This window comes from Salmo salar, chromosome 20 (genome assembly GCF_965601325.2).
Source record: "Salmo salar chromosome 20, fSalSal1, whole genome shotgun sequence".
Classification (NCBI taxonomy): domain Eukaryota; kingdom Metazoa; phylum Chordata; class Actinopteri; order Salmoniformes; family Salmonidae; genus Salmo; species Salmo salar.
The window spans coordinates 48,649,904-48,666,035 of NC_138310.1; the positions used below are offsets into that span (position 1 = coordinate 48,649,904).

Below are 16,132 nucleotides of genomic sequence, written 5' to 3' on the forward strand. Positions count from 1 at the left end.
TTCCTTGATCTATGACTCATTCCTACTGTTCGATCAACTTCCACCACACTATTTAACACCCAGCAAGGACATTCTTTCCATTCAAGATGGCACAGTATGCCAAAGCTAGATTAGAGGAGTTGGGTATGGAACATATAGGTAGCAACATTGGCTTGAGACTCAACTAACCCATTTACCATCAGCTGCCTGCCTGCCACACTTATGGAGCAGAGCAAGCGTAACATTTGACCTAGAAGCATAATAGTCAGTTCCATGACAGAGGAGCAAAGGGCTGATGTCTGGGAGAGTGACATCTCTGATAAAACACATGGTGTCTGGGTATTACACAAAGTGCATCACTGTGGGAGTAAGGTGTGCCTCTTTACTTCTCCGACTGGGTCACCTCACAGCTATGGTTTGATTATGTTGTGTGCACGCGAGCGCACACACACGCACTGGGGTGAAATTGACTGCAGCCCAGGTGAGGTGTAGATCCCAAACGTATTCTGACAGCTCCTACCCACTGAACACTGGTACTGCTGCTACCCGTCACATCTCTACTGCACACACCCTGGAACTGGTGCCCTGCTCTCACGCTAGCCTAAATCCACAACTACTGCAGTACCACTACGACAACTACCCTACCTTACAGCTACTACTACTTTTAAAGCTACAACTACCACTACTACTACCCTACCTTACAGCTAATACTACTTCTAAGGCTACAACTACCACTACTACTACCCTACCTTACAGCTACTACTACTTCTAAAGCTACAACTACCACTACTACTACCCTACCTTACAGCTAATACTACTTCTAAGGCTACAACTATTACTACTGGGCAATTCCACAGTTAGAAAATTACACTGAGACTCTAAAATGTACGCCAAACAAAAAAACATTGATTTCAAAGCTCGAAGGCTACTTTGAACAATTTACACAGTAAATCAATAAACACATTTACAGGAAAAACTGTGCCGATGCAAAGCTTGATAACAGAGCTACGGTAACATCCCCGTTTTTTTTTCTCGGTTACCAAACTTTGTATTGGCACAGTTTTTCATGTAATGCATTTTTGTAAAACTTTCTGCATGAAATGTTTCTAAGTAAACTTTGAAATCAATGGTTTTTGTTTGGTATACATTTTAAAGGGAAAATGTGAGTCTCGGCATAATTGCCTTACCATGGAATTGCCAAACTACTACCACTAGTGAGGCTACAACTACCTCAAATAGTTCTGTCCTACAGTACATTACAGCTACTACTAACACAACTATTACTACTACTACTAAGGCTACAACTACCACAACTATTACTACGACCCCCTCTACTACTTCTAGAATGACTATTATCCCCACCACCACTACTTCTGCTACTCTAAATATTTCTATTAAATATTCCACTCCAACCTCCTAGAGTAAATGTGGCGTAACAGAGTCTAGACAGTTCTGCAATGGCTAACACCACTGATAAGAGGTAGACCCTGGGGTCAAGGTGCAGTAGTGAACAACTGAGATAATATGTTAATATAACATAGTCACTAGGTAGCAGATTGTATCAAAGCGACTTACAGTCAACACATAGTGTTATATTCAGTATAATGTAGCGCGGCTTATGCAGGACTCAAACCATGCTTAGTCTTGTTGAACGAGGACTAGATAGGTCTGAACCCTGCTTTAGGAGAGGGCTGAGTGGGCTGAGAAACTGGTTCAGGGTGGGGTGGAAACCTGGGGGAATGCAGTGAGAGTGGGTGAGACCGACGTAGGACCGTGACATAACCTGGCTCAAATATCCAGACCTGCGTCACTGAGTAAGGTCACTGACAGCTTACAGCACTGCAGCCAACTAGGCTCTGTACGGCTAGTAGGGATGGGGCAAAATCAACTACCACTCTTTGGTCATCAAGGTTGGAGTCAATTCTAATTGAAGTCAGTCGATTCAGGAAGTAAACTGAAATTCCAATTCAATAATTGAAAAAGGCATTTTATTTGTAGTGAATTCTCAATAAACCTAAAAGGAGAAAGTACTCATTTGAAAATGTTATTTTTGTCTTTGTTTGTTTACTTCCTGAATTCAGTTCAAATTGTCAACCCTGTTTGTCATGTCTGGCCATTGTCTAAGCTTGTAAAATCAAAGTTTGATGCTATGCTAAGGAAGGTTAAAAAGAACCCCTCTTTCATACATTCATATTCTCAAAACGCACAAAGACGAAAACAATCCAAACAAGCGCATACACACATGGCCATACAAATAGCTTCGATTGGCTAGGCAAGCAAACAGTCAAACATACTGTACACAGCCATCCAAACAGACACCAACTACCAAACAAACACACACACTCTTACCAAACCAGCCACAAGAATACCTTGTTTGTGTACGGGTGAGAGATATAGATTGAGTTGCCTTCAAATCTAGTGAAACATTGGCATAAACAGTGGCATGACAATAGGGGCATACTGGCATACACAGTAGCATGGGAGAAGTCAGGGACATATAGGACAGCTATGGCCCCACTTACCTGAGGGTGTGGCCCTATCACAATGAATCAGACAGGGAGCAGAACAGATGGGATTACATACCTACCCTTTGTCAGTGAGATGACAGTGACAGCTCAACATCACAATAGATGATGTAATCAAAATGGGACTCCACAGCTAATCACCCCCTATCTATAGAGTAGAATTATATAAAACGTTGATTTTGGTACTAATCCTTTCTATTTCAGTCAGCCTCCCCTCCTCATTCTCCTCTCAGCAGGATATGGCATTTGATGACAATGAGTCCCCAGCTCACACTGTTCCCTTCCACAATTCTCTATTTCTCTCTACCCCAGCTTCTCCCCCCATCTCCCCTCATCTTGGTGCTCCCATTGATGACGCCATCCCTTCCTGTCCCCAAACCCACCACCTCGGTCCTCCCGCCGCCCTCCCCGTTCACTCACCTTGGTGCGCCCGTTGATGACACAGTCCCCCAGCTGCCCGTTGGCAGCGCTGTGCATCACGGCCTCGTCGATGTGTGCCATCAGCGTGGCGATGCCCTCACACCCCGACTCGTGCCCCTCCACCCAAGCGATCTGGTCTCCGCGGATACTCCGCGAAGGGATGCTCCTCTGGCTAACCAGCTGACCCCCGCGGAACTTCCCGCTGCGATTCAGACTCTCCACCTCGCCCATCACCGACTCACCCAGCCGTGGCCCAAGGAAACTGTCCTTCACACAGATACCATAGGAATTCATACAGGGCACGATGTACTTCTGGGCGATATGCTCCGCCGACCAGCCCGCCCCGGCCTGTAACCGTAGAGACGGGATGCTGTTGGACTCTACTGGGGACGTCTGGTCTGGAACGGCCCCAGTGTTCAGCAGTGTCAGCTTGTGTACATTGTGGTGCAGCTTGTTGTTGTGAGGGGCGGGCAAAGGGGGGTGAGGGGTGGCCCCGTGGTTGTGGTTGCTAAGGTTATTGTTGATGCCGTTGTCGCCATTAGCAGCGAGCGGAACCGCCTTGCCTGGTTTGGAGGGCTCTGCTTTGTGAACGTCGCTCTCTGCCACTAGTCTCCGTTTGCAGTCCAGGGTTATCGACTCTCCTGGTCCGTAGAACATCATACCTTGAGATCCTAAACCTGACCCCACTGACAAGCCACATCCTTTGGGCGTCTCCAGACCCATGTCCCGGTTCTCCCCGCCTCTCCGCTTCCGATGGTGCTGTTTGACCTGCGGGTCACCATTGGCCCTCTTCACTAGAAGAGCACATTTCTCATGTTGTGTTCTGTCCCCATTCTCCACGAGGCGTGCTCTGTTGCCGAGGGGTTGCGCAAGGCCATTCGGTGTCTCCCCCACCCCCCTCACTTGCGGAGGACAACCGTTGGGAGTTTGCGCCAAAACCCCACTGTGGTTGCCCTCATTGGTTGCGGACGGAGACACGATCCCACCGTTATAGAACGGCAGCCCAGTATTCGGCTGCTTCTTTAATACCATGATTCCGGAAGAGCTTGCTTTGGAAGCCAGACCTGACAGTAACTCCGCAGCCGTGGCGCTCCCAACAGGCGTCATGCCCGGGCAGTACCCATTTAGTCCCATGTTGGTCTGGAAAGGGTGAAGCTCGGCAGCTCCGAATATGTGTTCACCGTTTGTCACTCTCTCATGCGAGGCTGAAAGACGGTGATGTCCGTGGGAAGAGCTTGGATTTAAAAGGTCCGTGTGTTCCAAGCTCTCCATTTCATCTCGTCTAGTGCTGGATGTGCACGTAGCCCACGTCCTCGCCTCATTTTTTACCAGAGCCACTGTGCGAGAGGGAGTGTGTAGTACAACTGCCGAGTCTGCGAGAGAGGAGCGTTGGAAAGTTTCATATTAAAAAGTCCGAATAGCTCCGAATACGCCTCAGTTTCTTTCATTCGTGGTTTGTCTTGAAATGGTTTCACATTTGTCTTCTATTGAAATGTTTTCTGATATTCCAAAGCTTGAGATGTTTCTAAAACAAAATACAATAATTACTTACTGTGATTACCGTTAGGCTAAATCGTATCACCCACAGGTTTGGGACGAAATACTCAAGCTAAACACACAGCAGCCTAATTTTCAAACCAGGCCTAGGCTATTCACACTCCCTAAATGAAGAAACCTGTAAGGGACCCGAAACTTGCTAGACACATTTAATTGTAGACCCAATATGTTATGTAGCGTGGCCTACATTTATTGACAAACTTTAAATATGTCGAAATTGCTTTAAATATTCTTATATAATATTCGAATAATATATTATATTCAGACATTGGGCTATAGTGGCTCGGGTAGTTAAATAGTCATTGATTTGTTACGGCAATTCAATTCTAAAATATCAACGCAAGAGTCGCTTACAAAAGGGGTTGTGTGAAGCGTCTACATTTACATGAAATATTTCAGGCAATAACAACACATTACAGTAATAATACGGATATCTGTAAGAATAATTCCCCACGTCACGAAGAAGGGGTAAGCACATTGTGAGAGCAGCTACTCTGAACACATGCCACTCCACCTTGTTATTCAACCCTATTACTTAATGTTTAGCCTGTATTCATAGTCTATAACTTAGAAATATAGCCTACACGTGTTTTGTGTCCCTTCCAAGATACAAATAGCCTATATTGGATTATTTGAGTGAGATTAGCTATGAATTTGAAATCAATTCAATAAAGTGCATAATAATAGTAACCCGGGTAAAGTATAGCCCCTCTATCTGTCAGCTGGTTGTACACTTACCGATCTGTAACGCAAAGCTCCAGTAGAGTAGCCTACGTGACCGGCTGAGGGTACGTCTGTTATTTCCGGGATTGTCTTGCTGTTGTTCCAGACGATTTTCTTTATGTTCAGCTAATTAATATCCCGATATGTCCACCACCCAGGGTGGAATTTGGAAACAGATGCTTGTCCTTAGGAGAGAACGACCGCTTCTGCCTCGGGAGTCACAGTAGGTCCCCCTCAATCACCAGAAAGTACGGTCCATTTCTCTACGGTGTCTCTCCGCTGGTAACTCCACACAGCGTCTCTCTCCGCTCGCTCGCTCGCCCTCTCCTGTCCATGAACGACCCTGTCAGTTCCACGTGCACATGAACACGTCATTCAGAACCGTTCAAATCAGGGCGGGTTGAGTGCACAGTTGTTGACATTCTTTGCAAGTTTGCAAGTTATCAGCTCCGTTCTAGATAAGTATAGGTCAGTAATGGGGTAGCCTACATATATTACTATAATTGTCTGTATGGTAATAATATATATTTTTGTAAAGTGGTTTCTTGCATCATACAACAATGCAATTTACAGTAATCTATTTGGCCCAATGTGTTACAGACTAAGTAAAAAAATGCATTAATGTCAAGCCCTTTTATAATGTAAAAACGTTTTAAAAGTCTCATGCAATGTAGGCCTGCATTGAATACCGCATATAGGCTACTGTAGGCTATATCATAGAAATCAAAGCTATTTCCATGTGAAAATGTTATGGCTTTTGTTGGTAGGCCACTAGGCCGACATTATGCTCAAATAGCCACAATAGACTATTGGCTACTGTCTTAAACTGTAAGGGTTCAGCCTCAGTGTTCACTGTAAACGGGCGCCAGAAGTTGCACAAAATTCTCACAAGGTTCAAGTTTCTGCTCACAAGACCTAAAATTTGCTCAGGGCCCCAAAAACAAAATAATTGAGGCAACATTGCTGGAGAGACGTTGCTCTTCGGTTTTGTGATGAAGCAAATGTATGTGTAGTTGCAGTGGTGAAACAAGTACCCAATTTTCATACTTGAGTAAAAGTAAAGATACCTTAATAGAAAATGACTCAGGTAAAAGTGAAAGTCACCCAGTAAAATACTACTTGAGTAAAAGTCTAAAAGTATTTGGTTTTATATAAACTTAAGTATCAAAATTAAATGTAATCGCTAAAATATACTTACAGTTGAAGTCAGTAGTTTACATACACTTAGGTTGGAGTCATTAAAACTTGTTTTTCATCCACTCCACAAATATCTTGTTAACAAACTATAGTTTGGCAAGTTGGTTAGGACATCTATTTTGTGCATGACACAAGTAATTTTTCTGACAATTGTTTACAGATAGATTATTTCACTTATAATTCACTGTATCACAATTCCAGTGGGTCAGAAGTTCACATACACTAAGTTGACTGCGCCTTTAAACAGCTTGGAAAATTCCAGAAAATGATGTCATGGCTTTAGAAGCTTCTGATAGGCTAATTGACATAATTTCATGGGAAAATCAAAAGAAATCAGCCAAGACCTCAGAAAAAAAAATTGTAGACCTCCACAAGTCTGGTTCATACTTGGGAGCAATTTCCAAATGCCTGAAGGTACCACGTTCATCTGTACAAACAGTAGTACGCAAGTATAAACACCATGGGATCACGCAGCCGTCATACAGTTCAGGAAGGAGACGCATTCTATCTCCTAGAGATGAACATGCTTTGGTGCGAAAAGTGCAAATCAATCCCAGAACAACAGCAAAGGACCTCTTGTGAAGATGCTGGAGGAAACCGGTACAAAAGTATCTATATCCACAGTAAAACGAGTCCTATATCAACATAACCTGAAAGGCCGCTCAGCAAGGAAGAAGCCACTGGTCCAAAACTGCCATAAAAAAGCCAGACTACGGTTTGCAACTGCACATGGGGACAAAGATCCTACTTTTTGGAGAAATGTCCAATGGTCTGATGAAACAAAAAATATAACTGTTTGGCCATAATGACCATCGTTATGTTTGGAGGAAAAAGGGGGACGCTTGCAAGCCGAAGAACACCATCCCAACCATGAAGCACTGGGGTGGCAGCATCATGTTGTGGGGGTGCTTTGCTGCAGGAGGGACTGGTGCACTTCACAAAATAGATGGCATCATGAGGAAGGAAAATTATGTGGATATATTGAAGCAACATCTCAAGACATGAGTCAGGAAGTTAAATGAGTCTTCCAAATGGACAATGACCCCAAGCTTACTTCCAAAGTTGTGGCAAAATGGCTTAAGGACAACAAAGTCAAGGTATTGGAGTGGCCATCACAAAGCCCTGACCTCAACCCTATAGAAAGTTTGTGGGCAGAACTGAAAAAGTGTGTGCGAGCAAGGAGGCCTACAAGCCTGACTCAGTTACACCAGCTCTGTCAGGAGGAATGGGCCAAAATGCACCCAACTTATTGTGGGAAGCTTGTGGAAGGCTAAACGAAACGTTTGACCCAAGTTAAACAATTTAAAGGCAATGCTACCAAATACTAATTGAGTATATGTAAACTTCTGACCCAGTGGGAATGTGCTGAAATAAATAAAAGCTGAAATAGATAATTCTCTGTACTATTATTCTGACATTTCACATTCTTAAAATAAAGTGGTGATCCTAACTGACCTAAAACAGGGAATTTTTACTAGGATTAAATGTCAGGAATTGTGAAAAGCTGAGTTTAAATGTATTTGGCTAAGGTGTATGTAAACTTCCGACTTCAACTGCAAGTATCAAACGTAAAAGTACAAGTATAAAACATTTTTAATTCCTTAAATTAAGCAAGCAGACGGACACATTTTCTAGTTTTTTTTAAATTTACAGATGGCCAAGGGCACACTCTGACACCATTTACAAACGAAGCATGTGTTTAGTGAGTCCGCCAGTTTAGAGGCAGTAGGGATGACCAGAGATGTTCTCATGATAAGTATGTGAATTAGACCATATTTTCCTGTCCTGTTAGCATTCAAAATGTAACAAGTCATTTTGGGTGTCAGGGAAAATGTATGGAGTAAAAGTACATTATTTTCTTTAGGAATATATTAAAATAAAAGTGGTCAAAAATATAAATAGTAAAGTAAAGTACAGATACCCCCAAAAAACGACTTAAGTAGTACTTGAAAGTCTTTTTCCTTAAGTACTTTACACCACTGTGTAGTTGAATGTATTCCACCACTGTGTGAATGTTGTATTTTTGTTGTCACAGCCTTATTGTGGTGTATGAACTAATGGGTTATAGACCAAGCAACGCAAATATCACAACATGGGTTGTAATATGGCTTTTTAAATGGCCTGGCTTCCCCAGTGATTTTACCTAAGCACTGCTACTGCAGGGAAAACCTCTGTGATACAATGTAACTAACTGTTTTGAGGAAGTTGCCTATCATGAGTTTGGCAACAATGCAGGCTATCACATTCCTGTTTGTAGGAAATGGGTCCAAAAGTCAATGATAGTCAGTGGCTATTAAGTTGTTCCCAGTGTGATGACGAAAAGCCTTTGAAACCTTTTGAACTTAAAGCTGACATTTACAACCTCGAAATTTGGATTTGTTATGGATTGGGCCTAAAAGTAGGCCTACAGTATTGCTATGGGTGCACTACTATATTGAAAATGTTTTACTTAAACTATTATACACTATATATACAAAAGTATGTGGACACCCCTTAAAATGAGTGGGTCCGGCTATTTCAACCACACCCATTGCTGACGGGTGTATAAAATCAAGCACACAGCCATGCAATCTCCCCAGGGACTGCAGTTGAAAATTAGCCGGCTGGCTAAAACCGGCACTTTTACTGAAACGTTGATTAATGTGCACTGTCCCTGTAAAAATAAAATAAACTCAATAAACTCAATAGACAAACATTGACAGTAGACTGGCCTTACTGAAGAGCTCAGTGACTTTCAACATGGCACCGTCATAGGATTCCACCTTTTCAACAAGTCAGTTCGTAAAATTTCTGCCTTGCTAGAGCTGCCCCGGTCAACTGTAAGTGCTGTTATTGTGAAGTGGAAACATCTAGGAGCAACAACGGCTCAGCGGCGAAGTGGTAGGCCACACAAGCTCACAGAATGGGACCGCAGAGTGCTGAAGCGTGTAGCGTGTAAAAATTGTCGGTCCTCGGTTGCAACACTCACTACCGTCGGGAGCTTCATGAAATGGGTTTCCATGGCCGAGCAGCATCAGTGTAGTGGTGTAAAGCTCGCCGCCTTTGGACCCTGGAAAGGCTTTCTCTGGAGTGATTAATCACGCTTCACCATCTGGCAGTCTGACGGACCAATCTGGGTTTGGCAGATGCCAGCAGAACACAACCTGCCCCAATGCATAGTGCCAACTGTAAAGTTTGGTGGAGGATGAATAATGGTTTGGGGCTGTTTTTCATGATTTGGGCTAGGCCCCTTAGTTCCAGTGAAGGGAAATCTTAACGCTACAGCATACAATGGCATTCTAGATGATTCTGTGCTTCCAACTTTGTGGCAACAGTTTGGGGAAGGCCCTTTCCTATTTCAGCATGACTATGCCCCCGTGCATGAAGCGAGGTCCATACAGAAATTGTTTGTCAAGATCGTTGTGGAAGAACTTGACTGGCCTGCACAGAGCCCTGACCTCAACCTCATCGAACACCTTTGGGATGAATTGAAATGCCGACTGCGAGCCAGGCCTAATCATTGCCCAACATCAGTGCCCAACCTCATTAATGCTTTTGTGGCTGAATGGAAGCAAGAGGAAATTACACATTTTAGAAGCTTTTTAAAACCTAGAATACACTAAAGGTTAGCATTTCCTGCAATGCAGGACATTTCCTACAACAACAGCGTGATCAAATGAAGATCATACATCTACAGTGGCAAGAAAAATGATCTGAACCCCTTGGAATTACCTGGATTTCTGCATAAATTCTTCATCAAATTTGATCTGATCTTCATCTAAGTCACAACAATAGACAAACATAGTGTGCTTAAACTAATAACACTCAAATTATCTACATTGAATACATAATTTAAAGGGTTACAAAAGTGTCTCTAAAAGCCTTGATGTTCATCAGTCCATGGTAAAACAAATTGTCTATAAATGGAGAAAGTTCAGCACTGTTGCTACTCTCCCTAGGAGTGGCCGTCCTGCAAAGATGACTGCAAGAGCACAGCGCAGAATGCTCAATGAGGTTAAGAAGAATCCTAGAGTGTCAGCTAAAGACTTACAGAAATCTCTGGAACATGCTTACATCTCGGTTGATGAGTCTACGATACGTAAAACACTAAACAAGAATGGTGTTCATGGGAGGACACCAAGGAAGAAGCCACTGCTGTCCAACAAAAACATTGCTACACGTCTGAAGTTTGCAAAAGTGCACCTGGATGTTCCACAGCGCTACTGGCAAAATATTCTGTGGACAGATGAAACTACAGTTGAGTTGTTTGGAAGGAACACACAACACTATGTGTGGAGAAAAAAAGGCACAGCACACCAACATCAAAACCTCATCCCAACTGTAATGTATGGTGGAGGGAGCATCATGGTTTGGGGCTGCTTTGCTGCTTCAGGGCCTGGACAGCTTCCTATCGTTGACGGAAAAAGGAGTTCCCAGGTTTATCAAGACATTTTGCAGGAGAATGTTAGGCTATCTTTCCACCAATTGATGCTCAACAGATGTTGGGTGATGCAACAGGACAACGATCCAAAACACAGAAGTAAATCAACAACAGAATGGCTTCAACAGAAGAAAATAGGCCTTCTGGAGTGTCCCAGTCAGAGTCCTGACCTCAACCCGATTGAGATGCTGTGGCATGACCTCAAGTTAGCAGTTCACACCAGACATCCTAAGAATATTGCTGAACGGAAACAGTTTTGTAAAGAGGAATGATCCAAAATTCCTCCTGACCGTTGTGCAGGTCTGATCCGCAACTACAGGAAACGTTTGTTTGAGGTTATTGCTGCCAACGGAGGTTCAACCAGTTATTAAATCCAAAGGTTCACATACTTTTCCCACCCTGCACTGTGAATGTTTACACGGTGTGTTCAATAAAGACATGAAAACGTATAATTGTTTGTGTGTTATTAGTTTAAGCAGACTGTGTTTGTCTATTGTTGAGGCCTAGATGAAGATCAGATGAATTGTATGACTAATTTATGCAGAAATTCAGGTATTTCCGAAGGGTTCACATGCTTTTTCTTGCCACTGTATATGTGTTGAAGGAGGAGGTGAGATAATGTGACCCTGTGGCCCGTGGATTAGTGCTCCACTCTGTGGGATTAAAGACAGGGAGGTGTTTTGTCACCGCAGAGCATGCCACTCTCGTCTACCATTTTCCAGGAACAATGGTACGGGCAGGGGCCGTGTGAAGTGACTGGGTTACCAGCCTCACTGTCCATCATCACACCTCAGTAGACACACACACACAGAGAGAGACAGGCAGGCACATGTGCAATACTTACAGGACAATACAGACAGAAAAACAGACAGACAGACATGCACACAGACCAGACAGACAGACGGAGAGATGGAGAGACAATAAGGCAAAGTCTAGAGAGGAGATATGCCCGATAGTGTAAGCCTACAGGCTAGACACAGGGATCAATGGGGAAACCAAACAAACCGTGATGTCATAGGTTACAGGGTCAGCAACTCTGTGACTGACACTCATGACCATTAGGAAGTGGTATACATGGTATTGGGCTTTCCTTAGGGACTTTCCACAGCCTTCAGGCTTAAGGAAAATTCCATTCCAAAACAATCTTTTGGTATATTTCCATTAGTCCCATGTTGATACAGTCCCAAGATAATGGACTTTCAAGCAGTGTCACTTGCCACATCATTTGACTGTTGAGACACAAAATGTCACTAGCACAAAGCAGCATCATGATGATGTGGCAAGTGACATTTTGCGTCTTGAAAATCCAACATCTTGAAAACTTGACTGCTGCCATGCAAAATATGTTGGGACTGTATCAAAAATCGGTGGATTTTTCCTTTGATACTCATGGACAATATTTTCACCACATAGGCCTACACACTACTTTATAAAATAAATCTGTGCAAGGTTATCTGTATTTTGTTTCTATCAAAGCCGTTTCAGAAACTGAAACAAGTGTACCAATATACAGTGCCAGTCAAAAGTTTGGACACGTACTCATTCCAGGTTTTTTCTTTATTTTACTGTTTTCTACATTGTAGAATAATAGTGAAGACATCAAAACTTGAAATAACACATATGAAATCATGTAGTAACCACAAAAGTGTTAAACAAATCTAAATATGTTTTAGATTTTAGATTCTTCAAAGTAGCCACCTTTTGCCTTGATGACAGCTTTGAACACTCTTGGCATTCTCTCAACCAGCTTCACCTGGAATGCTTTTCCAACAGTCTCGAAGGATTGCCCACATATGCAGAGCACTTGTTGGCTGCTCTTCCTTCACTCTGCGTTTAACTCATCCCAAACTATCTCAATTGGGTTGAGGTCAGGTGATTGTGAAGGCCAGGTCATCTGATGCAGCACTCCATCACTCTCCGTCTTGGTCAAATAGCCCTTACACAACCTGGAGATGTGTGTTAGGTCATTGTCCTGTTGAAAAACAAATGATTGTCCCACTAAGCGCAAACAAGATGGGATGGCGTATCGCTGCAGAATGCTGTGGTAGCCATGGCTGGTTAAGTGTGCCTTGAATTCACCAGCAAAGTACCCCCACACCATTAGTAATGGTTTCTTTGCAGTAAATTGACCATGAAGGCCTGATTTACACAGTCTCCTCTGAACAGTTGATGTTGAGATGTGTCTGTTACTTGAACTCTGTGAAGCATTTATTTGGGCTGCAATTTCTGAGGCTGGTAACTCTAATGAACTTATCCTCTGCAGCAGAGGTAACTCTGGATCTTCCTTTCCTGTGGCGGTCCTCATGAGAGCCAGTTTCATCATAGCGCTTGATGGTTTTTGTGACTGCACTTAAAGAAACTTTCAAAGTTCTTGACATTTTCCGAATTGACTGACCTTCATGTCTTAAAGTAATGATGGACTGTCGTTTCTCTTTGCTTATTTGAGCTGTTCTTGCCAAAATATGGACTTTAAAACTTTGTTAGTAAATTATTCCATGTGTGTTATTTCATAGTTTTGATGTCTTCAACTATTATTCTACAATGTAGAAAATATAGAAAAACCCTGGAACGAGCAGCTGTGTCCAAACTTTTGACTGGTACTGTATATATGTAGAGAGAGAGAGAGAGAGACAAAGACAGAGAGAGACACAGAGATACAGAGACTGAGACAGAGACAGCTAGAGAGAAAGCGAGAGGGGGGGGCAGTTAGATGTGCTGAGCAGCACTCCTCAGTGAAATGCAGGTTGGGGGACTCCAGTGCAGCTGTATAGGGAGCAGTGACCTTGGAGATTGTTACAATGTTTTTCTGCTCCGGGAAATAAATGTTAAAGATAAGTGTCGGTCGATATGTAGTCTACACTTGGGGCGGCACCTAGTGGTTAGAGCGTTGGACTAGTAACCAAAAGGTTGCAACATCGAATCCTCGAGCTGACAAGGTAAAAGTCTGTCGTTCTGCCCCTGAACAAAGGCAGTTAACCCACTGTTCCTAGGCCGACATTGAAATTAAGAATTTGTTCTTAACTGACTTGCCAAGTTAAACAAAGGTCAAATAAATAAACACTGTACAACCAATGTGTGTGCACTCATCTGTTACTTTGTTTCCATAGATGTACACAAAAACATTTGCTTTCAGTTATCAGATCGAAGTTAATGGTTTAGGTAGCTTATTAAAATGTAACTACGTTTTATTGTTAGTGTTTTTCTCCTCTCAAACAGATACTGTAAGTCGTGTTCCAGTTGGAACGCTACAGGGAACAGGAAGCTGTGGGAAGAATTATATATGGGCACAAGTGTGTGTTCCATCCTTTGTTTTCTCATCTAATTCTGACAGGTTCCTTTTGCTCTTCCTTTACTTTATTTCATAGTTTATTTTGGGATGTTTTGAAAGATAAGAATGTTCTGTTCATCGGTTCAACGTCTGTGTGTGTGTGTGTGTGTGTGTGTGTGTGTGTGTGTGTGTATGTGTGTGTGTGTGTGTGTGTGTGTGTGTGTGTGTGTGTGTGTGTGTGTCTGGGTGTGTGTGTGTGTGTGTGTGTGTGTGTGTGTGTGTGTGTGTGGGTGTCTGGGTGTGTGTGTGTGTGTGTGGGTGTCTGGGTGTGTGTGTGTGTGTGTGTGTCTGGGTGTGTGTGTGTGTCAATACGTACAGTGCATTCGGGAAACTATTCAGACCCAACATTTTTGTTACATTACAGCCTTATTCTAAAATGGATTGAACTTATTCTAAAACCAAGATTGAACTCTTTGGTCTGAATGCCAAGCGTCACATCTGGAGGAAACCTAGCACCGTCCCTACGGTGAAGCATGGTGGTGGCAGCATCATGCTGTGGGGATGTTTTTCAGCGGCAGGGACTGGGAGACTTGTCAGGATCGAGGGAAAGATGAACGGAGCAAAGTACAGAGAGCTCCTTGATGAAAACCTGCTCCAGAGTGATCAGGACCTCAGACTGGTTCGAAGGTCATTGTCCTGAGCACACAGCCAAGACAATGCAGGAGTGGCTTTGGGACAAGTCTCTGAATGTCCTTGAGTGGCCCAGCCAGAGCCCGAACTTGAACCTGATCGAACATCTCTGGAGAGACCTGAAAATAGCAGTGCAGCGACGCTCCCCATCCAACCTGACATAGCTTGAGAGGATCTGCAGAGAAGAATTGGAGAAACTCCCCAAATAGAGGTGTGCCAAGCTTGTAGTGTCATACCCAAGAAGACTCGAGGCTGTAATCGCTGCAAAAGGTGCTTCAACAAAGTACTGAGTAAAGTGTCTGAATACTTATATTTCTGTAATTTAGAAAATATATATACATTTGAAAAAAGATCTAAAAACCTGTTTTTGCTTTGTCATTATGGGGTATTGTGTGTAGATTGATGAGGGAAAAAAACAATTTAATCAATTTTAGAATAAGGCTGTAACGTAACAAAATGTGGAAAAAGTCAAGAGGTCTGAAATACTTTCCGAATGCCAGTAAGTAGGACGCATAGGGCTACATGTGATGGAAAGAGATATATAATAATATGTAGCCTAATACATTATATCCTGTTGCTCTTACATGGTCAGATGAGAGGCCAGGATGGAAGCTTTACCATACTGTTCAGTGTCCTCAATATGACTTGCAGCCAGACGTTTAGTAATGTTGTGGAAACATTGTCCAAGCGTTGCAGAAATGTTATGGCCCAGCCAAAACCCTACATTATTGCCTGTTGTCAGGCTGCGATTCCTTCCTGCTTTAATGACTTTGTTTTGGCTGTAGATCAGATGTCAAAGATGAGCATCAGCAGGCTCTCTTTTGTCAGCTAGCTGTTGTTGTCTATTTCTATACATTTTATATGAATTAGAATGGAAATGGAATCAAACCTACATCGTACACTTGGTGTGAGAACATCTTTGTGCGTGTGTGTGTATGTGCCTTGTGTCTGTTTCCATCGGTGTGTTTGTGAGTTTAATCATTTCCTGATAGCTTGTGTTTATAGTGGTGTATTTCACTGCTGGTGGCAGTATAGTGGGAACAGAGTTTTTAATGCTCCAGTAGACAGGGAAATGTTATCAATAGCAGGAAGAGAGCTTCCATGAGCTGCCGTCCCACCTCCCACTTCACACACACTGACATACGCACGCACACTCGCACGCACACTTGCGCACACACACAACAAACACACACACAAAACACACACAACACACATACAGCCTTGTTCTCACTTAAGTACTCTACCGGTCAAACGTTTTAGAACACCGACTTATTCAAGGGTTTTTCTTTATCACGTAGTAACCCAAAAAGTATTAAACAAATCAAAATAGATTTTATATTTGAGATTCTTGAA

The 16,132-nt window shown here is 42.9% G+C and overlaps 1 protein-coding gene across 2 annotated transcripts in view; it reads right to left on the reverse strand.

Annotated features, from left to right (window-relative positions):
- LOC123729256 (uncharacterized) overlaps positions 1–5,533 on the reverse strand; it is a 29,089-nt gene extending 23,556 nt beyond the window's left edge. Inside the window, exons 1-2 of one of the 2 annotated variants that reach the window (XM_045703550.1) lie at positions 5,220–5,533; positions 2,925–4,297 (exon numbers count right to left, since the gene is read on the reverse strand). In XM_045703550.1, the coding sequence (XP_045559506.1) occupies positions 2,925–4,196 (1,272 nt within the window). In that variant the 5' untranslated portion in view covers positions 4,197–4,297; positions 5,220–5,533. Of the gene's footprint in view, positions 1–2,924; positions 4,450–5,219 lie in introns of both variants that reach the window. The other variant, XM_045703549.1, reaches the window with a different exon arrangement.
- Positions 5,534–16,132: the final 10,599 nt, after the last annotated feature.